General features: G+C 39.3%; 4 protein-coding genes across 5 annotated transcripts; 3 read left to right on the top strand and 1 right to left on the bottom strand.

The window, feature by feature from the left end:
• Positions 1-398: 398 nt before the first annotated feature.
• LOC137749468 (secoisolariciresinol dehydrogenase-like) lies at positions 399-3,049 on the bottom strand. Of its 2 annotated transcripts, XM_068489563.1 has the most exons (3): positions 2,887-3,049; positions 2,656-2,739; positions 399-1,291 (listed from the first exon to the last, which is right to left on the bottom strand). In XM_068489563.1, the coding sequence occupies exons 1-3, from the start codon at positions 2,904-2,906 to the stop codon at positions 484-486; spliced, it is 912 nt and encodes a 303-aa protein (XP_068345664.1). In that variant the 5' UTR covers positions 2,907-3,049; the 3' UTR covers positions 399-483. The 2 variants fall into 2 exon arrangements, with proteins under 2 accessions (XP_068345664.1, XP_068345663.1); XM_068489562.1 differs by lacking the exon at positions 2,887-3,049 and having other exon boundaries at positions 2,656-2,765.
• Positions 3,050-11,944: 8,895 nt separating this feature from the next.
• LOC137709356 (uncharacterized) lies at positions 11,945-14,905 on the top strand. Its single transcript, XM_068448445.1, has 2 exons — positions 11,945-12,753; positions 13,873-14,905. Exons 1-2 carry the CDS (start codon positions 12,193-12,195, stop codon positions 14,587-14,589), a joined length of 1,278 nt encoding a protein of 425 aa, XP_068304546.1. The 5' UTR covers positions 11,945-12,192; the 3' UTR covers positions 14,590-14,905.
• A 1,426-nt stretch (positions 14,906-16,331) lies between these two features.
• On the top strand, positions 16,332-18,844 carry LOC137709456 (pentatricopeptide repeat-containing protein At3g26782, mitochondrial-like). The gene is made up of 2 exons (XM_068448544.1): positions 16,332-17,366; positions 17,468-18,844. The coding sequence occupies exons 1-2, from the start codon at positions 16,449-16,451 to the stop codon at positions 18,509-18,511; spliced, it is 1,962 nt and encodes a 653-aa protein (XP_068304645.1). The 5' UTR covers positions 16,332-16,448; the 3' UTR covers positions 18,512-18,844.
• Positions 18,845-19,587: 743 nt separating this feature from the next.
• LOC137707480 (mitochondrial phosphate carrier protein 3, mitochondrial-like) lies at positions 19,588-22,451 on the top strand. The gene is made up of 6 exons (XM_068446357.1): positions 19,588-20,053; positions 20,539-20,900; positions 21,014-21,057; positions 21,585-21,799; positions 21,887-22,011; positions 22,103-22,451. Exons 1-6 carry the CDS (start codon positions 19,748-19,750, stop codon positions 22,161-22,163), a joined length of 1,113 nt encoding a protein of 370 aa, XP_068302458.1. The 5' UTR covers positions 19,588-19,747; the 3' UTR covers positions 22,164-22,451.
• The last annotated feature ends 4,409 nt before the right edge of the window (positions 22,452-26,860 follow it).

Genomic DNA, 26,860 nt, shown 5'->3' with positions numbered 1-26,860 from the left:
GCTGCAGGCGGGTCCATGACAGCTAAAAGATTACAGACAGGAGACCATGCAGGCATATTGTATACCATTCGTATATATTCATTATTCATTCAGCTGTGTGAACTGCGGGACCACTATTACTAATAATAGCTTGCTCGTGATGTCAATGGCCTCGCCCTCTTCCTCTCTGAAAATATGACGTTAATTTAGGAGTTAACTCAAAGAAGGTCCTGATCGAGCGAGAAGTAGTATATTAACTTACTAATCGGTAATATATACTTGATCATTCAGGTGTTCCCGTACGTACACCACTTTATAGCTTCCCGGGCAGCCAATTCAACAACATTTAAATATAGTATGTAATATAATCAAGCTGCTTGAAATAAAAAAGACATATGCATGATAAGCACGTATGCAAACACCGATTAACTTGTGTACGTTTGTAACGAAAACAAGTCTAAACCTTATTGGAGTCTTGACTCTAGGCATATACTAGGGATTAGATTACACAGGTTGATCCCGAGAAGGAGGGAAGCTAAGACTTTTGAAGCTGGTGAACCCTCCATCCACCACCAGATTATGACCCGTCACATACTTTGCTTCATCCGACGCCAGATACACCGCCGCTTGCGCCACATCTATCTCCTCACACTTCGCACCCTTGAGCTCTCCCAGCCCATTCACTATCTCTTTAACTTGCTCCTCCGTCGTCCCCGGATAAAACTGCTTTATTTCCCGCACCGCCAGTGGCGTCGGTATTGGACCCGGCGATATGCAATTGACTCGGATCCCGTTTCGGCACAGCTCGCTCGCCAGTGATTTCACCAGGCCAGGTATCGTAAATTTCGATATCGAGTAGGGGTGAGGCCCAAGGCCACCCAACAGCCCAGCTATGCTGGACGTGCACAGTATGGAGCCTGAGCCCGCAGGTATCATAACTCGGGCCGCATGCTTTATCCCAGCAACCGCGCCTCGCAAGTTGACCCGGATCACGCTGTCAAACTCTTCAAGGTTCAGGTCAGCGATGCTGGGCGGGAACGCTGGGCCTGTTATGCCCGCGTTGTTGTACATTATGTCAAGTTTTCCATGACGGGCCATGGCGGTTTCTACAGCCTCTGCTATCTGAGACTCAATGGCAACGTCGCACTGGACAAAGTAGGATGCGGGGCCCAGCTCTTTGACAACTTGTGGACCCAGCTCAGAATCTGAGTCCGCAATTATGACGTGTGCTCCATGTCGGATGAACTCGTGGGCCGTGGCCTTCCCAAGCCCGCTAGCTGATCCTGTTATTATGGCTACCTTGCCTTCCAGCCTAGTTTTATCAAACAAAGTATGCACATAGATGATTAGATTCTTAATGCATCGAAACAGATGTTAATATTATCACTTTAATGTTAATGTACTGGGGAAAATTAAAGGTAAGAAAAGAAAGGAATAACACGCGTGTTGAATATGCAATGAAAAGACAAGATCAGTCATGTCGTTTGAAAATGAGGTCTAATATACGTAAGCGAAACGACGTTCGATCAAGAAAATGATTATAGGGCAGATTGATCATTCAATCAAGAAGCGGTGGATCGTTTTCCACGCCGGAAATCACCCAAAAAGCAACACCGCCCGCATTCAATATTTGACTCATGTTCATATAAAGTGGGATTTTTTATGCACGGAAATCTTTGATTGAAGAGTAGTAGTCCATTCATTTGAATTCGATGCTCGACAATGATGAAAGTTAAAATTTAGAGTGAGCGTAAAACTAGAAGTAACTTATATACAAAAAAATGTTATTTTAACGGTATTTTAAATTAATTATATGTTGTTATGACAAAGCGTGATTAATTGGATAATTTGCATAACGGTATCCTCGTTTTAAGTAAGATATTTCCATAAAAATGAAGGCATAGGCTATGAGTTGTTACTTTTGAATCTTGATCTGACCAGGGCTAGTTTAAGCTTGAAAACATTGCATGTGCTGCACGGTGTCTTAAACATCACTGTCAAACATAATTATTGATCAAATACTCAAGTTGACCTTATGAAGCTAAACTATGTCATATTGAAGATGGCAGAGGAACTGCCGAGATTAATTACTATAAAATGGAATTTTAATCATGGGATCACACGGTATATGCATAATTTACTTAGAAATTGCTGTCAGAATAGCTAGGTACAATTTACTTAAAAATTGAGCATGTTAATTTCTCACAAATATACTTTAATCAGACTTTCTTTGTTGCTAAAACTTCGCTATGGATGATCTCAAGATGGTTATGTTTTTCTTTTAGTTTTAAACCCTCAACAATGAATATGAGACTTCCCTTGCATTACACTATATATAAAATGGTATCTTGAAGATGTATAACAGTTTTAAGTAACCTTATAATAATATAGTACTCCTACTGGGACTTAAATATATTAAATATGCTGGGCCGGGTGACTACTACTACCTGATAAAAACGATAAAAAGAAAACAGAAAATAATAATGCCACAAAAACTGTGCGACAATAGTCACGGTGACAAGGTACCGATCGAGGTAGAACTAGAAGAGATTTCCATTAATAAGGGAAGAGAAGATTGACAAAAGAAGGGAAATATTAATATGATCAACCATGTTTTTGGAATCGATCGATCTGCAGCTACCAGATCATGTATAATAAACTGTAAAATATACATACCTTCCATGGCCAGATGCACCAAACGTTGAAAAGGGCATCGCTCGCTTACAGAGAAAATCATTGCAGCTGATCAGCTTAAACTCTCTGAGAAGAAAACAAATATTCCACATCTATCCCTCAGTTTCCGTGAATTTCCAGCCCATATAGCTACTATTAGGGTAGCATATATAATTATTTTGGTCATGTCAAATAGCATATATGGTATTATTGGTAAACAAGGCGTGAACTGACCTGGTTAGTGATCTGAGCATATCTGCAGCAAAGATCTGATGAATTCTGAGGATGCAGGAGGGAGAGAGAGAGAGAGATGCTTGACCTTAATTATCTAACAGCTGATGATCAGTGGCAGAACTCAAGGTAGCTGGAAAGAAACAAGGACCGGAATTTATTGGAGAGCAGGAACAAAACGTTATAAATTGCAGTTGTAGATTACCGCTTTCATGCACAGAGAGAGAGAGAGAGAGAGAGAGAGAGAGAGAGAGAGAGCGCAAATTTGATATTGAAGTTGAACATGGTTTACAAAATAAGTGACCTGTCGTATTTAATGATCCTAAAAACAGAAGGAAGTAGGATGGGCAAAATACTTATGAGTATGGGTAATCGTGGTTATCCGTTTATGTAAAATTCACGGTTACGGTTATGGGTATTAGCCACGGATTATGACAAACATCTTCTTGGTACTAGGATTCTGATACAAACTTGTTCTTTCTAATCAAAATTTTCCATTGAATTACCCTTGAAGTTATAGCATTCTATTTCCATTGCACGGGTTTAAATGATATACTAGCCCTGCTGCCCAGTTGTGTTTTTTATTAGGAATGTGTGCGCAATTCGAAAATCGAATGAAGGAGAGGAACAACTTCAGGTTACTGTTTGATTTTAATATCGTCCGTAAATTATTATTTTAATTTTTAAATAGTATGAAAATTTAAAAATTGGAATTTCGAAATGTATTTTAAAAGTTTCTATAACAATGTTGTTTGCCCAAAAAAAAACAAATAACAGTGTTGAATTGTTAAAAAAAAAAATTATGACAAATTTCTTTTTCAATTTTTAAGAAAAAAGGATAAACAGGTAAAATAAAAAGGTAAATGGGTAAAAAAAAGGGTTAAAGACTGGTAAATAGGCAAACGGGTGGGTAAGCGGTTACGGTTAAACGGGTACGGGATTATGGGTATGGTTAACTGTTTATAAACGGTTATGGGTATGTGTACACCCGTTTATGCAATTACCCAACGGGTAAACGGTTATGCGAATAAGAACTTAAACGGTTATGGATAAATAACCATGGTTATCCGCCCGCCATAACCGTTGCCCATCCCTCGAAGGAAGCTAAGTGCTAAAAAATCAATGTGAAGGTTTTTGGATGGGAGTAGGATTCTCTCTCTTTTTATTCTTATATCTTTGCCTACCGTCCTCCCATACTTTGGAGATATTTTTCAATGCGACCAATATATATGATGGTACATCACGTGTCATTATACAAATGGTGGGATATGTGTGCTAAAAAGTTAATAACTTTAAAAAAAAAATTTCTCACCACTTCTATAAAAACACGTGGTGTGCCACTTGTGTTCTCGTCACAATGAAAATTTTGTCCACACTTCGATTTTTGTCTTATTGTATTTATAAAAAAAATCAATATAAGATGTTAACGTAACTTAATTCTAACTGTTCAAATAAGAAGAGCAAGAATGAAAAAGAGATTAGAAAGGAGAAGAATTCTCTTGCTTTGGATGTAGCAGGCTGCAGACTGCAGTAGCTAGAGGTGTACGTTAGCAAACCAAACCTAGCTAACAAAAAATTAAGATTTCTAAGGAAAAAGAAATTAAAAGGGACAGCAATGATCGTAAATAATGGTGTCATTAATATTAGTTTAAAGATGTACATATAATTGGGTATGAATATATGCTGAAGGAACAACTAAGCTATAAAATTAAGCAGACTGTCATTGTATTGAGTTAGTGGAGACAAACAACAGACAAGTGAGTGAAGCTACAATCTCAAAGCGCAGGATTGCATATTTTTTGTCTCTTAAACAAAACTTAAATTATTCCTTCGTGTTCTTTTTCTTGGCCTGACTGGCCTTGTCATGATCTGTACACGCATACAAATAATTGATGAAATGTTAATTAATTAATCTTTCATTAACAAACCCCAATTATGCATGATCATGAGTAATTAAAGTAGTTCAATACTAGCAACTGGAGCAACATATGTATAATGCATGCATGCATGCGTGAATGAACGCTTTAATTTGGTGATTGTATTGTATGTATTTCACTATTTCGTGTGCGTATATAAATACTATATATAAATATGTATTATGGAGGGTGTAATGATCAATGGGTGTTAATTAAAGTAGTTACTAGCTAATCCGGATATGTCTCCATTCTCTATTCTAGCAGACTAGTCTAGCTAGTTAGGCCTATAGGTAGTAATCACCAACACCAAACTTAATTTTGTATGGACTATAATTCTCTCCCCTCTTCTTTCCACCTCCTTCCATCCCATCCTTTCATATTCTCTTATTTTATCTTTCTCTTGCTATAAAAAATTAATATAAGATATTGACGTGGCTTAACCATGACCGTTTAAATAGGAGGGGTGGGAAGAGGAGGGAAAAAAAGAGGGAAAACATTCCTACTCCATTTTGTATTGCTAATGATTACGAAAGATGAGAATTGGATGGCTTCAGCTTGACGATCACACGAGGGAGGGATATGTATATAAATTTTTGTTTGGGAATGAATTTCACATTAATGAGATAAGAGATCTTGCATTAGCTTATAAGAGGTTGGGCTATTCCTCATATTGCCAATTGGTTTTCTAGTAGAACCCCAACTTTCTTTACCGTATAAAAGCAAGTTGTTCACGTGTAAAAGCCCAACGGTCACACGTGATCAACGTCACCCAGTTGTGCTGTCTACGTGTTAGGCTTGAAAATTCATCACACGTGAGGGGCGTGTTGAGAATGAATCCCACACTGATGAGAAGAAGAACTTTGCATGTGCTTACAAGTAGTTGAGCTACTTCACAAATTGTCAATTAGTATTATGGTGGAACCTCAACTTTCTTCATTCATATCAACAAAGATAAGGATTGCGTTATGCCCTTAAGGGTAGGCGTGAGTACAGTCTGGTTCAATCCAGTTCACTCCTTAAACCAAAATAGAAATTGAATATTATTGCAGGTTTCGTCCAGTTCGGTTTAATCTAAAATTATAACTAAAATCGTACTTTTTGGTTTACGTCATTTCCGGTTCAGTTTCATTGGTTTCGTGGTTTTTATGCCCACCCCTTGGGGAATGAGCTTATTGCACCGCCTTTAAATAACGTATCTTTTCATAGAAATTTCATAACCAAAATTGTTCAGTTTCATAAACTTGATTGGAAGATCATTCTTATAAACATACATTAATCATAGTTTGTTTAGTCATCTAAATGTATCAAATAAATTAGCGGTTCTTCATGAATATGTTACTTGGTACATACACTGTTGATGTATATGATAAATTTGAATTACTAAATAAGCTATGATTTGCATGATTATTTTGTAAGAATAATCTCTTTATAAAGATTAAGACATTGAACAGTTCTTTTATGAAATTTCTACCAAATGATGTGTTGTTTAAAAGTGGTGGAATGAACTCATTTCCGAAAGAGAAGAACACAAACATTATCTTATTAACAAATTTTTTTTATCAATTCGGACTTATAACATCTTTCAACATTATATATATATATATATATATATATATATATATATCACTAGATCAATAGTTATTTGGTCAAAATTTGCTAGTTGGGAATTGTTATTAGCACGCCAAAAATTTCACTCTATACTCCAAACTTTCTATATTAGGAAAAAAAATACACTTGTGAGGAGTGTAGAATGAGATTTTTGGAGTGCTAATAATACTTCCCTGCTAGTTTAGTTATGTTGTTTATTAATGCTTGCATCTACAAATTAACAAAAAAGTATATCTTAGTGCTAACAACCAGCTTCCCTTTAATAACCATTACGTTTATAGTTTATAGTATATATATTTTGTGTTAGAAATGGGGGGAAAGTATATGAAACAACTGAATAATGAAGAAGGATGAAGTGAAGAAGTGGGATGAATGAGACAAACTAACAAATGAAGATTATACGAAGAGGAAAAAAAAGAAAGAAGAGAAAACGACATAAAATTGTTTTCAGTTAATAGAATGTTCTTGATATTATTCACTTTAAACGTTATGAACATTTTAAGCATGTAAAATCACTCCTGATCTAATTAAGGACATTTTAAACATGAAAAGTCACTCCTTCGTAACTGTAATTTCTCTGTTTCTATTAAGCAATTAAAATGCATGAAATAAACATGTTGGAATAATGGTAGGCTAGTCAATTTTCTTGTTCAAAGTTAGGCAAGTTACCATAGTCAAGCAAGTTAGGTAAGTTAGGCAAAATTAGGTTTATGTTCTTTTTCTTCCCTATATATATGTTTCATCTTGTAATTGTTTCATCAAGCAAATATACAAAACCATCTTCAACACTTCTCTCTCATGGCTTAAACCCTAGAACCCACGAAACCCTAGCGGGTTCATATTTCATCATGGTATCAGAGCACCGTTTCTGGTGACTCTGAATACCCCACCTATCTTCAACGCTTCCGCACCACAACCAACAACATCGTCATCATGAGTGATTCAGGAACCAACACAAAACCATTAGAAATGGCTACTGATCTCTCGAACCCGTTTTTATTACACCCCTCTGATCAACCTGGGAACATCTTGGTCTCCAAAACCCTTCAAGGAGACAACTACAACACATGGAGCCGTGCTATGCGCATCAGTCTAAGTGCTAAGAACAAGCTAGGTTTGGTCGATGGAACCATTGACGCACCTGCTGAAACAGATAAACAATTTGCATTGTGGCAACGATGCAATGACATGGTTCTCGCATGGATCCTGAATTCTGTACATGAAGACATTGCAAGCAGCGTTTCCTACTACACTTCAGCAGCAGATGTGTGGGCTGACTTGCGTGATCGTTTCTCTCAAGGGAACGATTCACGTGTTTACCAAATTAAGAGAGAAATTGTTGAGCACAGACAGGAGCAACAATCGATCTCAGTCTACTACACCAAACTAAAGGCATTGTGGGATGAATTGACGTCCTATCATGAGCCCTCAACATGCACTTGTGGGGGTTTGAAGAAGATCAATGAACGTGATGAAAAGGAAAGAGTGATGCAGTTTCTCATGGGATTAAACGAATCCTATGCCGCAGTACGTGGGCAAATCTTGTTGATGCAGCCACTTCCCGACACTCGGAAGGCATACTCTCTTGTTTTACAACAAGAGAAACAAGTGGAGGTATCTCTCACTCGTCATAACAACAGTTTGCATGCGATGCATTTGACAAGCCATAGGGAATCTGCTGCACAACGAGGTAACTCCTCTATTAAATGCTCATATTGTGATCAAAAATATCATACCGTAGATCGGTGTTTCTATCTCAATGGCTTTCCACCGGGGCACAAATACCATGGCAAAAAGATGATTCCTCCTAACAAGAAGAAACCTGCGGCTAATCAAATAAAGACTGGCAGTGAAGTCGCCACAGTCATGGATCAGCACCATCATAAAACCAACGGTGACAGCCCCAAGTTCACTCCTGAAGAGTACAACCAAATCATGGCCATGCTCAAGAAAAACAACTTGGATGGTAATCCTCACCATTTTGCAAACGCCACAGGTACTCTTACACCTTTGTCTAAAATGTCAGGAGCCTTACCACAGAAAAACCTATATTGGATCATTGATAGTGGGGCAACGGATCATATATCTCCTTCATCTCACTTGCTTCACAAGAAATCTATGTGTGATTATGTACAAATGCCGAATGGGGGAAAAGCCATTATAGAATCTGTTGGTTCCGTCCAAGCAACTCCTCTTCTTAAACTTGATGATGTGTTACATGTTCCAAATTTTCAAGTTTATTTGTTATCCGTTAGCAAACTCACTGAGTCTCTACAATGCATAGTGATTTTCTTTCCTACCTTTTGTGTGATACAGGACATGGCTACGAGGAGGACGATTGGCCTGGGCAAGCGATATAATGGGCTCTATTACTTGTCGTCAACACAAAATCCTCATTTAGCTCACAATGTCAACCATCATTCAAACCTTTGGCACCGACGGTTAGGACATCCCTCCACCGGTCCCTTACAACTTTTGACCAAGCAAGTTCCAACTATTATGTTTGATTCTAGCCATTTGTGTGACATTTGTCCCCTTGCTAAACAAACTCGTTTGTCTTTTCCGTCAAGCTTTATTTCATCTCAAGCACCTTTTGATTTAATACATTGTGATATTTGGGGACCTCATCGAGTCAATTCTCATTCAGGGGCTAGATATTTTTTGACTATTGTTGATGATTATTCACGATTTACTTGGATCCATCTTATGCGTTTAAAATCTGAAACACAAGGGTTGTTACGTTCTTTTATTGCTTGGGTTCAAACACAATTCAATCGCATGATCAAGACGATTAGGGCAGATAATGGGGCTGAATTCATTTCTTTACGTCCCTTTTTTGATAGCAAGGGTATTGTGTTTCACACTTCTTGTCCTTCTACTCCCCAACAAAATGGGGTCGTTGAAAGAAAACATCGCCATCTTTTAAATGTTGGGCGAGCACTTCGTTTTCAAGCCAATTTACCTTTAATTTTTTGGGGGGAAAGTGTTCAAACGGCATGTTATTTAATCAATCGCTTACCAACACCACTCCTCCATCACAAAACCCCATTTGAGCTTTTACATTGTACACCTCCAGATTTTCATCACTTGCGTGTGTTTGGTTGCTTATGCTATGCCACAAATCTCACTCCCACACACAAGTTTGATCAACGTGCTCGGAAATGCATATTTGTTGGATATCCTCTTGGTCAAAAGGGGTACCGTGTTTATGATCTCACTACCCACAAATTCTCCACCTCCCGTGATGTGATCTTTCATGAGGACACCTTTCCCTTTCTTTCTCAACCCCCAGATCACCAACTTGACAGTGTTGTTCTCCCTCTTCCCCTTGATACTACCATCGACTCACCTGCCCCTACCACCACTCCCATCCCCCTTCCATCCCACGACACACCACACGACCCACCGCACGACCCACCACAAGTCACACCCCCTATCCATGCCACCAACCCTTCCTCGGACCCTCTCATCACCGAGCCTGCTCCCTCCCCTCTTCCCCTTGCCATTCGCCACTCCAACCGTCCTCCACAACCCTCCGTACGACTTCAGGGCTATCATTTATATCATGTACACTCTCTTGCTCCCAGTGCCACCTCCTCTTCCATGTCAGGTACACGTTACCCTTTATCTCACTATGTTTCTTATGCTCATCTTTCTTCTTCACACCGTTCTTTTGCTTGTGCTATTTCCAACATTGTTGAACCCACTACCTTTGAGCAAGCTAATAGTGATCCTGCATGGCAAGCCGCCATGCAAGCTGAACTCCTAGCCTTGGAACAAAATCAGACTTGGACTCTCACTCGTCTCCCTCCCGGGCATCGAGCTATTGGTTGTAAATGGGTTTACAAAGTCAAGTATCATTCAGATGGGTCTGTCGAGCGTTATAAAGCTCGCCTTGTTGCCAAGGGTTTTACACAACGTGAAGGTATCGATTACAAAGAGACTTTCGCCCCAGTTGCCAAACTTATTACCGTCCGATGTCTTTTGGCCGTCGCTTCTGTTCGTCATTGGTCTCTTCACCAAATGGATGTTCAAAATGCCTTCCTCCATGGAGATCTTGAGGAAGAAGTCTATATGCAACTGCCTCCTGGTCTTCGTCGTCAGGGGGAGCACAATGTATGCCGACTCAACAAGTCACTTTATGGGCTTAAACAAGCCTCTCGAAGCTGGTTTCACAAATTTTCCACTGCTATACACCAAGCTGGGTATCAACAATCCAAGGCCGACTATTCCTTGTTCACCAAGGTACGTGATCACTCATTCACAGCTATACTAATCTACGTTGATGACATGATCATCACAGGCAATGATGAAGAGGCCATTCGTGATCTCAAACAGTTTCTTCACACTCAGTTTCGAATCAAGGATCTGGGACCATTAAAATACTTTCTCGGCGTAGAGGTGGCTAGGTCCTCTCAAGGTATTTCTATCTCACAACGGAAATACACGCTTGACATTCTTGATGAAGCCGGCTTACTGGGTGTCAAACCTGCAAAATTTCCCATGGAAGAAAATTTGAAGTTATCTCCAACGGAAGGGCAAGTTCTTCATGATGCCTCGAAGTATAGGAGACTTGTTGGTAAACTTATTTACCTTACTATCACTAGACCGGAAATTTCATATGCAGTTCATGTACTCAGCCAATACATGCAACAACCAAGAAAACCACATTTAGATGCAGTCCATCGTCTCTTGCGATACTTGAAAGGGGCACCTGGACAAGGACTTCTATTTCCTTCAAAGGGGGACCTAATCTTGGCTGGATATTGTGATGCCGATTGGGCTCGATGTTCAATTACAAGGAGATCTGTCACGGGTTATTGCATATTCCTTGGAGGAGCATTGGTATCTTGGAAGACTAAGAAACAAACCACCGTTTCTCGATCTTCGGCAGAAGCAGAGTATCGTGCCATGGCCTCTGCGACGTGTGAGCTCACATGGATGAAATACTTGTTAGCTGACTTACGAGTTGATCATCATGTGCCAGCAAAACTGCATTGTGACAATCAAGCGGCTCTTCATATAGCAGCCAATCCTGTGTTCCACGAGCGTACCAAACACATAGAAATCGATTGTCATGTTGTTCGTGAACGTATTCAATCAGGGGTTATCACGACAGCCTACGTTCGTACTGGAGCACAGTTGGCTGATATATTTACCAAGCCACTTGGACAAGGGATGTTTCACTCATTACTTGGCAAGATGGGTGTGATTGACATTCACATTCCACCTTGAGGGGGAGTATTAAGCAATTAAAATGCATGAAATAAACATGTTGGAATAATGGTAGGCTAGTCAATTTTCTTGTTCAAAGTTAGGCAAGTTACCATAGTCAAGCAAGTTAGGTAAGTTAGGCAAAATTAGGTTTATGTTCTTTTTCTTCCCTATATATATGTTTCATCTTGTAATTGTTTCATCAAGCAAATATACAAAACCATCTTCAACACTTCTCTCTCATGGCTTAAACCCTAGAACCCACGAAACCCTAGCGGGTTCATATTTCATCAGTTTCGTCTGAGTGTTGTGTTGATTTAGTGCCAAGGAAGGAAACTGAAACTATGAAAAGTTGAAAAGGAACAAATGTAAAAGAAGCAGTTGTATTGATATATTGATTACGATATAAAAGGTGGCGGTGGCGGTGCGGGAATAGCTTTGTCTGTCCAATTTCCAAATCGACATCGAACCATCCCCACATTCATATATACAACAAGTCAAACGAAGCAGAAACAGATCTAATTTCACAAATCAGTGCGCGGGCGCAGATCTCATTCCCTCTGGTAGATTAATGGGTGCCACTCAGTCCGTACAAGAGCCCGAAGAGAGCGAAGAGGAAGACGAAGAAGGAGAAGGAGAAGAAGAGGATGGCATCAATGGCGAGCCCAACATTCGAAGTGAATTGGAATTGGACAAGGATTTGATCAAAAAGGTTTTAGAACAAGAGCCCGAGATGCTCTGCCACGCATCTGCTTCCCCCCTCTCCCCTCAGCTCTCCTCCTTCGGCACCCCGCGCCTGGGACCCTCCATCAAGGTGTGGGACCCCTACAACGTCCTCGCCCCGCCTTCGCCTCTGCCCCCGCCTCCCGGATTCTCCCGCAGCTTCTCGTCCAATGCCATGGAGGACGACCGATTCGTCACGGAGGTGTTTTTGATTAGTCACGGCGAGTGCGAGTTGAATTTGAGGCCCGATTTGGTGGGCGGGCGGTGCCCCCAGGCGGCTCTGACCCCCAACGGCAAGCGCCAGGCCAGGGCCCTGGCGGTTTTCTTGAACTCCCAGAGGGTTAGCTTCAGTGCCGTTTACTCGTCCCCGCTGAATCGTGCGCGCTCCATGGCGGTTTCTGTCTGTCAGGTAATTTTTGAATTGAACTTATTCGAGTTTAGAATTCTGATTGTTCTATGGAAATTGTGGACAACTGGCGATGCTGAGTATATTTTCTTTTGCTTACTAGTTTTAGAATGTGATTAAGCATCGAATTCTGCCTACTTATGCCGATACGATTCACTTATGAGTGAGAGAGGGATATGTGAATTTGTTTGTTAACTACTTGCTGAACATGAACCTATTTTTTTTTTTTTTTTTTCGTTTTAAGCCTAGTGCTATTTAACAAACCTAGGTGAATTTTCTTGGAATCATCAAGCAACCAAGCTTTTAAAACCTACGTACAATTTCAAGCAGGATAAAAACTGGCAGGGGTAAATGGCAGCCTATAATTTGGTAGGTTTTGCAATTTATAATTCATGGTACATACAAGGATTTGTATAGCTGACATCACACATTTGGGATGAAAAGCTTCTTCAAGTCGAGTTAATTGGCTTGTAGGATGGAATGAAAGCTTTAAGTGCTATTTGTGTCACTACTGTTGCGGTCCCTCATTGACTCAGTTACATGATTGGTGATGAAGCTGTCACGGTTATGGCTCATAGATTTGAAGACATGGCTTCTATAACTTCTTGGTACATTGATTCTTAGTCCAAGTAATGTGTTCAGAATGATGAATATCCAAGAAGGCGTAGGTGGATAATTGGAATCTGAATCCTTTTAGCAGAGTATATGTTGTCCTTGACTGTTTTGACCAAAAGAATTCTCAGGATTTGAAAGTTGGGTCAGATTTGCTAGTATTTGGTTAACGTCTCCTTCACTCCTCCTCCTCCTTCATTAAATGTTAGATCCCCGGACCCCAGCCCTTCTATTCTTCTTCTTCAGCATGAATCATATTGGAATTTGGTAGGTTCCCCTTCAGCTGACGATATGACATAGACCGCTACCATATTGGAATTTGGTAGGTTCCCCTTTAGCTGACGATATGACATAGACTGCTTTGTAGTAATTGTTTCCTGATATGAGCAGCTAAAGAGATAATGCAAGATATAGTGTATCTGATATGTGATATTGCTTACCCTAGAATTTTGGTATTTAAGATGTTCTACATGTATCTAAATAGTTTTGTCGGATTATAAAATCATGCAGGAAATGAACTTTCCAGTTGGACAGATACAAACTTCAGATGCGCTTGCAGAGATGAGTCAGGGGGATTGGGAGGGGTGCCCCCGATCCGAAATATACACAGCTGAAGTTTTGAGCTTCATGGAAAGAGTTCAGCCTGATTTCTCAGCACCATCGGGAGAGTCACTTCGGCAAGTGGAATTTCAAATGGTTAGTTTTTTAAACGGGACAGTCCTTGGGCTTCCAGAAAAGTTGAGAGCATACTACTCATTCTCATCACACAATCAGAATGAGAGCCAAGGCTTTGCACACCATAGTTCTCATGTATTAACCAACTCAGTTCATGACCGAGATGGGCCTTCCCTCCCTCCACCTAACTGGGATCTGCTTCACAGGCAGCGGCAGGGGCTCTTAAGGAAAAAGTCAGGTAAGAGCAGGTTACAAGTTGTGACGACAACTGGAGTTCAGGAGGTTGAGGATGAAATTTCCCCGCGGGATGTCACTCACCAAAGTTCCCCTCATGATTTAAGTGGGAGAAGCTCCTCTTCTGCGTCTTGTACTGGTATATTCAGTCATGCAGTGCCAATCCAATGTCTCCTCACAGGAATCCTTGGATGCAGCCCATTAATGTCGTGTAAGATTTGCATAGAAGACTCTTCTGTGACAGTTTTGCAGCATTCATGGAGAACAGGTTGGCAGATAAAGAGGTTGAATGATACTGCACACCTCAGGCTCATGTAGTAGTTAGAGACTTGGAGTATCATAACTTGTTACATTATATGGACAATGCGAAAGTGAAGTTTCATTTCCCGGGATCAGTGGGTTACAAAACACGATAGTTTTGCTTGAATATGCAATGCCCTGCCATTTGTTGTAACATTTGCTATTTTATTTCCGAATTGTTCAACTCCGCAAAAGAAGAATGAAATGTTGTTGGAGTTGGATCCTTGTATCGGGTGATTCTTTTTATTTGTCGCAATTACAGGAGATGGTGTGAAGAATCATGTATTTCCTGTATATTTTAAAGAAAATTCATAATTCAGAAACTTTGATCATGCGTTCATCAGCTATGTAGATCTCAGTAGGAACAATCTCACTTATTAGGGGTATGCCCTTTTACATTTTTTTTTTTTTTTTTTTTGAGTAAATTGATACTAAGGGGAAGGGAGTTCGGCTAAGCTACATAATAGACAACCTAATTTGGTATCGAATTCGCCATCCACGAGATTCGAACCGAAGATCTCTCACTTTCAAGTGGAGAGGAATACCACCAGACCGTAATACTGAATGGTTAAGCCACACAATGCTCTTTTCCTTTTTATGTTTTTATTTTGGTACTTAATGGATTGAAGTTGAATGCTAGGTTGGATAGTTCAGGGCTGGAATCTTCATTTCAATTCAATACAAGTTTCTGTGTTTTTTATTTTTAAATTTATATTTTTTGGCCTTTTTGATGCAAAACCATGTTAGAGAAAGGAAGAAAAAGAAGGGGTATGTGGTTATTTTGGACTGCTAGAGTGACTTGTCCTGTTTCTTTAACAAGTCGCATCAGACAGGACACACACAGTTGCGGTGCGTCGGTCACCAGACACTCACAACTCTCGCATGGGATGGATGGATGGGGCTGGCAGCCGCAGCCGATAGTTGCAATTTCAGGCCTAAAAAAAATAAGGCAATTAATTATGCAGCATGTTGTGGCTACATCCTCTCTTATTACGAGACTAGCTACAATCAGAACCAGGCGCCGAACTCATCACAAATCTCTCTCTCGCGTTTATAACTTAATCATGAGACATCCTCTTACCAAGCAGAGAACTCACATTACACCACGAGAAAGCAAGTGCTCTTAGGAGTTGGGACTTGGCATGTTAGAGACGATGATTGGTATATAAATACAATGAGGGACATAGCATATTAGAGACAATGATTGGTATAGAAATACAATGACCTAAATTTCTCAGATATAATAGTACATATTATTGAATCCCCAGTTCAGCTAAGATTCTCAGACATCTACGGAAATTACTGGCTCTGTCTATCAGTAAATTATATGCACAGCCATCTTGTATGCTAATTTACATGCTCTGTGCAACTCAACTAGTGCGGTGCTAACGATTTCAGCTTCTCCGGTGGTTTTACCATATGGAAATCCACCCAATAACAGGTTGTTTCCCTTCTCCAGGTGATGAATCTACTCCTAATTCGGCGGATGCATTTACACCGGTCCCAAGCGCAGGCCAGTTTGTTGGCAAACATTGAAGAACTGACGTGCAAGTCCATAATTTTTATTCAGTATTCTTGAGAATGTTCATGTTGTATCAATATTTCTTTTGGATAACACGTTGATACGTTTTATTAAACCGATGTTATACGATACCAGATTTTCTTCACAACAACAGGGGGTAGTGCCGACTTGTATAATTGTAATTCTCACAACATTTGCAAATTCCTTGACTAATGTTTGACTTTGCAAGGGCGGGCAGAAAAGCTTTATTTCATGCAGACAGTTCCAAAAAGATCCCACATTTGCAACCAGTTTGTTCGCTCAGCGGGAATCCAAAGCCACGAAAATCCCCCGGGAACGAAAGAATGATGAATGAATGAAGATTTCAAAATCGAGTTTTTGTCTCATCCGCAGACACCAACATTCGGTCTCAGTTAACAACCTCAACCTCACAACCTGGTTCAACAAATACGTCGACAAAGACGATGTCGCTTCCTGGAACTCCGTCATTGCCGACTTGGCCCGGAGCGGCGACTCCCTCGAAGCCCTCCGGGCATTTTCGTCCATGCGAAAGCTTTCCCTCAGACCAAACCGCTCCTCCTTCCCCTGCGCCATCAAATCCTGCTCGGCTTTGCTGGACCTTCACTCCGGCAAGCAAGCTCACCAGCAGGCGTTGGTCTTCGGCTTTGAGTCCGATCTCTTTGTCTCCTCTGCCCTTATCGATATGTACTCCAGATGCGGTCGATTGACGGATGCATGGAAACTGTTCGATACAATTCCTCACAGGAACGTGGTTACTTGGACGTCAATGATCACCGGGTGCGTCCAGAACGACGACGCCTGCCAAGCCTTGTCTCTCTTTAAAGAGTTGTTGATCGAGGAAATTGACAATGAGGATGTTTCTTTAGATCCTGTTGTTCTGGTTTCTGTTCTGTCGGCTTGTTCTCGAGTGTCAAGTAAGGGACTTGCTCAAACTGTTCATGGGTTGGTGGTGAAGAGAGGCTTTGATGGGTATTTATGGGTTGGGAATACTTTGATGGATGCATATGCCAAATGCGGCGAGCTCGAGCTTGTTAGAAAGGTGTTTGATGGAATGTCTCAAAAGGATTTGGTTTCTTGGAACTCCATGATTGCAACTTATGCACAGAGTGGATTATCTTCTGAGGCATGGCAAGTCTTCTACGGAATGGCAAGGGATGGTGACGTCCACTACAATGCCGTGACGTTGTCCACTTTGTTATTAGCTTGTGCACATGCTGGGCCTCTGCTAGTTGGGAAGTCTATACATGATCAGGTATTCAAGTTTCTCGCAAGCCCTTAATTTTGCTTCCTGTGGAATAGGTTATTACTGCAGGCTCTCTCAACTAATGCAATCTTTGGTCTTTTTATTTATAGGTTCTGAAAAAGGGCTTGGAAGAGAATGTGATAGTGTCTACCTCTATTATCGACATGTACTGCAAACGTGGGAGAGTTGACTTGGCAAGGAAGGCATTTGATTGCATGAAGGAGAAGAATGTCAGGACATGGACTGCCATGGTTGCAGGTTATGGAATGCATGGCCGTGCCAAAGAAGCGTTGGAGGTCTTCTATAAGATGATAAGAGATGGTGTGACACCAAATTACATAACATTTGTGTCACTTCTAAATGCTTGCAGCCATGCTGGTCTATTAGAACAAGGTTGGTATTGGTTTAATGCCATGAGCCGTGAATTCAGTGTAGAACCTGGAATTGAGCACTATGGGTGCATGGTTGATCTTCTTGGACGTTCTGGTGATCTTAACAAGGCTTATGATTTAATAAAGGGAATGAGGATCATGCCAGATTGTGTTGTCTGGGGTTCATTTCTTGGGGCTTGCAGGGTACACAAAAATGTGAGATTTGCAGAGATTTCTGCAAGAAAACTGTTTGAGCTTGACCCTCATAATTGTGGGTACTACATCTTGCTTTCAAATATATATGCCGATGCTGGGAGATGGGAAGATGTTGAGAGGATGAGAGTACTCATGAAGAATCGTGGGTTGGTAAAACCTCCTGGATTCAGTTTGGTTGAACTGAGAGGTATTGTGCATTTATTTTTAGTTGGAGACAGAGAGCATCCTCAGCATGAGAAGATTTATGAGTACTTGGAAAAACTGACAATCAAGCTGCAAGAGGTTGGCTATGCACCCAATATCAGTTCAGTTCTTCATGACGTTGATGAGGAAGAGAAGGAAATGGTCCTAAGAGTACATAGTGAGAAGCTGGCCGTTGCCTTTGGAATCATGAATTCTGTACCTGGTGCGACGATTCAGATAATCAAGAATCTCCGAGTTTGTGCCAATTGTCATACTGTTATTAAGTTGATTACGAAGGTTGTTGATCGGGAAATTGTAGTCAGAGATTCAAAGCGGTTTCATCACTTCAGGAATGGGTTGTGTTCTTGTGGAGATTATTGGTGATGGCTCTGTAAGACGATGGCGGTTGCTAGGCAAATTTGGCTCGATAAACAGCCTCATTGATAAGGTGTAGTATAGCACGCAATGGCTCTACAGGAATGTTGTGACTACCATTCATATAATCAGTTTTGGTGAAACTGAATGCCTCTTCTGATAAGATTGTTTCTGATTAACAGAAGACTGAGTAAATTATAGATCAGCCTTGACAAGGATTCTGATCAGCCTTAACTTATAATCTAATTATCAAAAACACATCATATAATTTATAAAATGTGGTTTAAAAAGTTAGTCTACCATGCATTCTTCTATAAATAATGGAAGGTATTGAAATTTACCGGGAGCAAGTAAGGGTTTTCTTTCCTAAATCAAAAGGGTACGATCCCTTGACTAGTCTAATGTAGGCTCAACCGAAGTAACGTTTGCAAATTGCCAATTTGTCAAATTGGAAATACCATAACAATTGATTTTCCCGAGATATGCCCACGAATATGCCAATCCAGCTCCCATTGAGTTGGTAGCATTCATGCCTTTCTATGAGGGAACAAATGCCAGCTTCAAAATAAATTTAGTAGCCATCACAATGTTTTCTTAATTTCGATGTTACACTTATTCTGATTTTTAACGTTTTTATTTTTTTTACTTGTATATATAAAATTAAAAAGTATTTTGTTTATAAATTATGATTTACAAGATCAAATGCGCACAAAATGAAATTATATTAATTATCAGAATAGTTGATTTCGCCCCTCGTGCTCCAGTCGACTGATCCAGTCTTTTCCGATTCATAACATCATATAAGGGCAGCTCGTCCTCCATTGAATTGGATCGATTCAAATCCTTCCTTTGATATTTGACCAAACGAACCTAATTTGGCACTGATCAAATAAGAAGGAAGAGAAAATAAAAACCTAGTTTGATGGGCCGCCGGCCCCAATGCACTTTTTTTGGGAGTGAGCAAGCGAAAGGTCAGCCAGGCTAAGTGGCAGAATAGTAAATAAATGCAATCAACAGGGTTATGTCGTAGAAATGACGCGAGGGTTGAGCTAACTTTGGAGCAAGAGGCGCATAGCAAAAACCGGAATCAATAAGGGCAAGAGGAGAGGAGAGGAGAGCCCCATTTCTAACAAAGCATCTGGCAGCGAGAGTTTGGGAGAGAATACCTCTCTTCTTCCATTTCCCTCACTCTCTCTCCTTCTTCATCTCCCAAATCTCAAAGCAATCAATCACACTCTCTCTGCCATGGCTCTCTCAGACAAGCAGTCGCGTCAGGCTCTGATCCCGAGCTTCCTCTACAGCTCCTCATCCTCCATCGCGCTGGAGAAGATGCTCTATGCCAGGCCTAACGGCGGCTTCACGCCGAATGCCACCGTCGAAGGAGCCTCCGCTAGGAAGGGCCTCGTCATTCCGTCGCCCAGCGAGCCCTTGGGGAAGATCGAGATGTACTCGCCTTCCTTCTACGCTGCCTGTACGTTTGGAGGAATTCTCAGCTGTGGTCTCACTCACATGGCCGTCACTCCCCTTGACCTCGTCAAGTGCAATATGCAGGTCAGATCCCGAGCTTTTTCCTCTCCCAGCTCTTATCTCTGATTTTATTTCGGTTATGTATGCTTATCATACAATGCTTCTTTTATCTGATTGGATCTGTGCTATTTTTTCCTTGGATTTTGCTCGTAACATTTCATTTGTGTATGTACCTGTGTATGTTCATCCAGAAATGTTGTCCAGGTTTTTGGACTGCTTAGGTATCGATTTATTATCCATGGCTCACATTTGGCTGTTAATATTGTATATTTTGTTTCTTAATTCCACTGCATCATGATCTAAACTGGATCTGTATCGATTGATTGCTTTCAATCTGACATTTGTATTAATTCGTTCATTTAGTTATTTTGCTTGTAAGGCCTTTAATGTAAGTTGTTTGGTTGGTTCATATCAGAGACATTTGTGACTTGCACATAGTTCTTACTTCATTTAACGGCGGAGGTAGATAATTTGATTGACGATGTGGCTATTATTTATTGATTTTTCAGATTGATCCGGCAAAGTACAAAAGCATCACATCTGGTTTTGGAATTCTGCTCAAGGAGCAGGGAGTTAAGGGCTTTTTCAGGGGATGGGTGCCTACCCTCCTTGGTTACAGTGCTCAGGGTGCCTGCAAGTTTGGATTCTATGAGTTTTTCAAGAAGTACTACTCTGACCTTGCTGGACCAGAGTTTGCTGCCAAGTACAAGACCTTGATCTACCTTGCTGGTTCTGCATCTGCTGAGGTCATTGCCGATGTTGCTCTTTGCCCCTTTGAGGCAGTCAAGGTCCGTGTGCAAACTCAGCCTGGATTTGCTAGAGGTTTGTCAGATGGACTTCCGAAGTTTGTCAGATCTGAAGGTGCTCTTGGGTAAGTTGTACTGCATCATCATTGTATATGTATTATCACACATAGATGCATGATTTCTTGCTTTAGGTTTCAAATAAAATTCTGTCGTTAAGATTACCATGTCTCAATTACAGGTTGTACAAGGGTCTTGTTCCACTATGGGGACGTCAAATTCCATGTAAGTCGGAAAGATTTGAATACATGACTGTTTTTATCTTGATACTCATGTGAACTGCAGCTTTGACATTTCTGTATATGATTTGAAAGGAATATTCTGTTGTACTGTGATTCAACATGCATGGAACCCCTTTTAAACATGAACGTGATTGTTTCAGAGATGCAATTGATAACCATAAACTTGAAAACTTTAGCTTTGAACTTTTGAGTACCACTTCTATGTCATGTTTAGTCTGAAGTTTGTATGTTGTTCCATCTCTTCTTCTTCTTCTTCCATGCTTCCATGAGTTACTTGGATTGTTTGCACAATAAGCAATTGTGGTCATGCTACTGTTGCATTTTTCTAGATTTAGACAGATAGCAAGAATTTTTTGTTGCTGCATTTTCATTAAGCTGTTTCTGAAACTTGGTGCTGAAATTATATACTTGGAGTTATGATCTGTAAGCGGTATTTCTCATTACGGTATGCTTTACTTGAGAAGTTGAGAACAAAATTGCAATTACTTATCTACTTGTTCTTTCTTGCAGACACCATGATGAAGTTTGCCTCATTTGAAACAATTGTGGAGATGATCTATAAATATGCCATCCCTAGACCTAAGAGCGAGTGCTCCAAATCTTTGCAGCTTGGTGTGAGTTTTGCTGGTGGATACGTGGCCGGTGTATTCTGTGCTATTGTATCTCATCCTGCTGACAATCTTGTCTCTTTCCTCAACAATGCCAAGGGAGCAACAGTTGGTGATGTGAGTTCTATGGTTTCTGGATAATGTTTGTTGTACTACATCTTCATCCTTGCTCTGTTTTGACTCTTTTGATTTCTGGCTGTGCAGGCTGTGAAGAAGATTGGAGTGGTTGGTCTTTTTACCCGTGGGCTTCCTCTTCGTATTGTCATGATTGGAACTCTTACTGGAGCTCAGTGGGGTATCTATGATGCATTCAAAGTTTTTGTCGGGCTGTAAGTCAATCCTTCATGCTACTAGTTGTTTTGTTATTAGTTCATTTAAATGAATGGTTGGGTGATTTTTTGTGAAATTGGTATATTTCAGGCCAACAACTGGTGGTGCTCCCCCTCCAGTTGCTGCTGCTTCTGAGCTTGCTAAGGTGTAAACTGCTGGGTGATCAACTGCATCAACTTCGATGTTTTTGGAACTGAAAATTTGTCATACGAAATAAGCTTAGGATTGCTGAAGTTGTTTAAATGGCTTCAAAGGGGAATATTGTTTCTTTTACATTTGGAAACCAGATCCATTTTTCCCCATATTTGACTAGTCTGGTTTTGTGGGGATGGTTTTGCTCTCATCCTCATTTAAAAGACGTATTTGTAGTTAGATGAGATATGAATTTGAAATTTGATTGTTAAGGAGTAGGCAATAAAAAATAATGTCAGATGGGGTATTTGCGTTGCCATCCCAAAAGGCATGGGAATTATGACGGACGATTTATATTTCTTCTTGAGAAGAAAATTTTTCAGGTACCGGTCACATATGGTGAGCTGGAATTCTGCACTAATAACTGTTTGACACCTGTCTTACCACTCAGTTAACTGTGATTAATGAATTTCATTGAAATACCTATTTTATCCTTGTATATTCATTTTCAGAAAATAATAAAAATAACAAAAAAAAAAAAAAAAAAAAAAGGTAAAATACCATCCCCGCTGTCATGGCCCATCCCCTCATCCCCCATCGATTCTGCCATTCCGCCTCACCTCTCTCCCTCTCTACTTCTTTCTGTCTCTTTTCCCCTTTTTATTTCTTCTCTTTCTTGTGCCGGCTCAGCAGCTAATAGATCGGGATTGGCGATAGCGGATATGAGTTGGATTCTCATCGACAATCCCTGGGTTCCATGTAGTAGAAGCAAGAGTGGGAGAGAACGAGACGAAATAAAAGAAAGAGAAAGTACAAAGAGCAGGCATAGATGACACTAGTTAAATCGTTGGCCGGTGATGAAGGTTGGTGCACTGGATGGTTAATCAACGTCTCAGATTGATGCTCATGAGCTTTTGATTATTGTAGTGTGAATTTCTAAAATAATTGGCATTTTTAATTAAAAAGAGTAAAATATACATGTGTCAAATTTTTTTTTTTGTGGAACTCCAGGTCAGCATATATTCTAAGTACATGAAAAAATTTATCCCTTTCAAGACTATAATCATCACGGATTTTGATTTTGAAAATTTGCAAAAATAAAAAATTTTGCTTAATGCTCATAGAAAATATTTTGCGAAAATAAAAAATTTGCATTTTTGACAAAAAAACGTAGGTTAACACTCATTGTTTTTAGTCGATTTTTACAAATTCGTACATAAATCGCTGTTCAAACTATTTATTTTCACCTTTTCCCCACTATGAATTTTGAAAAATAAAGTAATACTTTCCGTTAATATTATGGAGGGAGGAACCTAATTTTAACGATCTTTTAGGCCTCACTACTATATTTTTCACCTATTTTTTTAGTTTTCGCCTTAAATAGTCTACTAAATATCCATTTGTTGCTCAATAAATCGTAATTCCACTGACAACTACCTTATAAAATTTTCCTTAATGCTCACGGAAAATATTTCACAAAAATAAAATGTTTGCATCTTTTTACAAAAAATGTGGGTGACTCACGGTTTTTAATCGATTTTTACAAATTCGTACATAAATCGTCGTTAAAACTATTTATTTTCACCTTCACCTAATCGTGAAGTTTGAAAATTATAGTAGTACTTCCTGAGGGTGGAACCCCATTTTAACAATGTTTTATGACTCGCTACTATATTTTTCACTTATTTTTTTAGTTTTCGACTTAAATAGTCTACTAAATATCCATTTGTTGCTCAATAAATTGTAAATGCTTTCAAATGCCTTATAAAATTTTCCTTAATGCTCCCGGAAACTTTTTCGAGAAAATAAAAAATTTGTATTTTTGACAAAAAACGTGTGTTAACGTTGATTGTTTTTGGTCAGTTTTTACAAATTCGTACATAAATCGTCATTTACACTATTTATTTTTACATTCACCTCACCATGATGTTTAAAAATTATAGTAGTTCTTTTTGTTGTATTCTTGAGGGTGGAACCCAATTTTAACAATGTTGTGGGCCTCACAACTATATTTTTCACTTATTTTTTTAGTTTTCAACACAAATAATCTACTAAATATACATTTGTTGCTCAATAAATCGTAAATCTGCTTCCAAGTGCCTTACAAATTTTCCTTAATGCTCATGGAAAATGTTTCGCGAAAATAAAATTTTTTCCTTTTTGACCAAAAACATGGGTGTTAAACTCACGGTTTTTTGTCAGTTTTTACAAATTCGTACATAAATCGTTGTTCAAACTATTTATTTTCACCTTCGCCTCACCGTTAAGTTTGAAAATTAAAGTAATAATTTTTGTTAACATTCTTGAGGGTGGAACCTTATTTTAACAATGTTTTGGGCCTCACAACTATATTTTTCACTTATTTTTTAAGTTTTTGACTTAAATACTCTACTAAATATACATTTGTTGCTCAATAAATTGTAAATCCGCTTCCAAATGCCTTATAGAATTTTCCTTAATGCTCACAGAAAATATTTAGCGCAAAATAAAAAATTTTCATTTTTAACAAAAAACGTGGTAAACATTGATTGGTTTTAGTCAATTTTAACAAATTCGTACATAAATCGTCGTACAAACTATTCATTTTTACCTTCACCTCACCGTGAAGTCTGAAAATTATAGTAATACTTTACGTTATATTCTTGTGGGTGGAACGCAATTTTAACAATGTTTTGGGCCTCACTACTATATTTCCTTTATTTTTTTTGTTTTCGATTTAAATAGTCTACTAAATATACATTTGTTGCTCAATAAATCGTATATCTGCTTCGAAATGCCTTATAAATTTTGCTTAATGCTCGCAAAAAATATTTCGCGAAAATAAAAAATTTGTATTTTTGACAAAAAACGTGGGTTAACATTGACGGTTTTTACAAATTCGTATATAAATTGTCATTCGAACTATTTATTTTCACCTTCACCTCACCATGAATTTTGAAAATTAAATTAATACTTTCCGTTAATATTCTTAAGGGTGGAACCGTATTTTAACAATGTTTTCGACCTCACTACTATAATTTTCACTTATTTTTTTAGTTTTCGACATAAATACTCTACTAATATACATTTGTTGCTCAATAAATCGTAAATTCACTTCCAAATGCCTTATAAAATTTTCCTTAATGGTCATTGAAAATATTTCGCGAAAATAAATGTCACATCCCAGTCCGGGGCGGATTACTTCCCGGGCCCGCTCCACTACCGTAGCACAATATTGTCCGCTTTGGGCTTACCATTCCCTTACAGTTTTGTTTTTGGGAACTCATGAGCAACTTCCCAGTGGGTCACCCATCATGGGATTGCTCTAGCCCCCTTCTCGCTTAACTTCGGAGTTCCTACGGAACCCGAAGCCAGTGAGCTCCCAAAAGGCCTCGTGCTAGGTAGAGATGGGAAAATACATATAAGGATCACTCCCCTGGGCGATGTGGGATGTCACAATCCACCCCCCTTAGGGGCCCAACATCCTCATCGCCACACACACGACCAGGGTTAGACTCTAATACCAAATGTCATATCCCGGCCCGGGGTGGATCACTTCATGGGCCCGCTCCACTACCGTAGCACGATATTGTCCGCTTTGAGTTTACCATTCCCTCACGGTTTTGTTTTTGGGAACTCACGAGCAACTTCCCAGTGGGTCACCCATCATGGGATTGCTCTAGCCCCCTTCTCGCTTAACTTCAGAGTTCCTATGGAATTCGAAGCCAGTGAGCTCCCAAAAGGCCTCGTGCTAGGTAGAGATGGGAAAATACATATAAGGATCACTCCCCTGGGCGATGTGGGATGTCACAATAAAAATATTACAATTTTGACAAAAAACGGTTTTTAGTTAGTTTCTACAACTTCATACATAAATCGTTGTTAATTTTTCACCTTCACCTCACCATGAAGTTTGAAGATTATAGTAATACTTTTTGTTATGTTCTTGAGGGTGGAAAGCCATTTTAACAATGTTTTAGGCCTCCCTACTATATTTTTTACTTATTTTTTTAGTTTTCGACTTAAATAGTCTACTAAATGTACATTTTTTGCTCAATAAATCATAAACTTGCTTCCAAATAAATAAATGAAATAGAAAAGGATATGATCAGTACTTCCCTACCGATTGTCCAAAATAACTGTCGCTACCGTGTTAGCAATAGTTGTGAGAATGAATCGCTATATTCGTACCGAACCCATCTTTTCAATTTTTTCTTTTTAGTTTTTTAGTTTTTGTTTGGTGCTTATGTTTGTTTTAGTTCCCTTACCATAACAACAAACTATCAAAACTCATATTCTTCAAAATATATTTTTTCATGCAAAATCTATTACGTACATATTTAAACACTTGTAATCAATGATTTAAAACTTAAATTTAAAGATATTTGAATTTAATAGTGGTTACTCAGATAAAGCAATGTACGAAGAAAAAACTCAAAGGAATAAACAAAAAAGCAGAAAATAAATAAGAAAAATGGAATTGGGAAAGATCGGTACCATGCTACTGATCCTCGCCCAGTCATATTTAAATCATCGTTCAATCTATTTATTTTCACATTTGCCTCACCGTGAAGTTTTGAAAATTAAGGTAAGACTTTCCGTTAAGATTCTTGAGGGTAGAACCCTATTTTTGGGTCTCACTACTATATTTTTGACTTATTTTTTTTTTAGTTTTCAGCTTAAATATTCTACTAGATATACATTTGTTGCTCAATACATCATAAATCCACTTCCACA

The sequence above is a fragment of the Pyrus communis genome, chromosome 11 (assembly GCF_963583255.1).
Source record: "Pyrus communis chromosome 11, drPyrComm1.1, whole genome shotgun sequence".
Classification (NCBI taxonomy): domain Eukaryota; kingdom Viridiplantae; phylum Streptophyta; class Magnoliopsida; order Rosales; family Rosaceae; genus Pyrus; species Pyrus communis.
Note: the sequence above shows the minus strand (reverse complement) of the source record. Positions and strands in the feature narration are given on the sequence as shown.

What these genes read in the sequence shown, in the direction of transcription:
- LOC137749468 (XM_068489562.1), bottom strand. Translation starts at nt 2,765, where the DNA reads ATGTGGAATATTTGTTTTCTTCTCAGAGAGTTTAAGCTGATCAGCTGC. An exon ending in GGTGCATCTGGCCATGGAAG is followed by an intron (nt 1,292 to 2,655) that starts GTATGTATATTT and finishes TGATAAAACTAG; the next exon opens with GCTGGAAGGCAAGGTAGCCA.
- LOC137709356 (XM_068448445.1), top strand. Translation starts at nt 12,193, where the DNA reads ATGGGTGCCACTCAGTCCGTACAAGAGCCCGAAGAGAGCGAAGAGGAA. An exon ending in TGGCGGTTTCTGTCTGTCAG is followed by an intron (nt 12,754 to 13,872) that starts GTAATTTTTGAA and finishes AAAATCATGCAG; the next exon opens with GAAATGAACTTTCCAGTTGG.
- LOC137709456 (XM_068448544.1), top strand. Translation starts at nt 16,449, where the DNA reads ATGAAGATTTCAAAATCGAGTTTTTGTCTCATCCGCAGACACCAACAT. An exon ending in GGAAGTCTATACATGATCAG is followed by an intron (nt 17,367 to 17,467) that starts GTATTCAAGTTT and finishes TTTTATTTATAG; the next exon opens with GTTCTGAAAAAGGGCTTGGA.
- LOC137707480 (XM_068446357.1), top strand. Translation starts at nt 19,748, where the DNA reads ATGGCTCTCTCAGACAAGCAGTCGCGTCAGGCTCTGATCCCGAGCTTC. An exon ending in TCGTCAAGTGCAATATGCAG is followed by an intron (nt 20,054 to 20,538) that starts GTCAGATCCCGA and finishes TTGATTTTTCAG; the next exon opens with ATTGATCCGGCAAAGTACAA. An exon ending in ATGGGGACGTCAAATTCCAT is followed by an intron (nt 21,058 to 21,584) that starts GTAAGTCGGAAA and finishes TCTTTCTTGCAG; the next exon opens with ACACCATGATGAAGTTTGCC.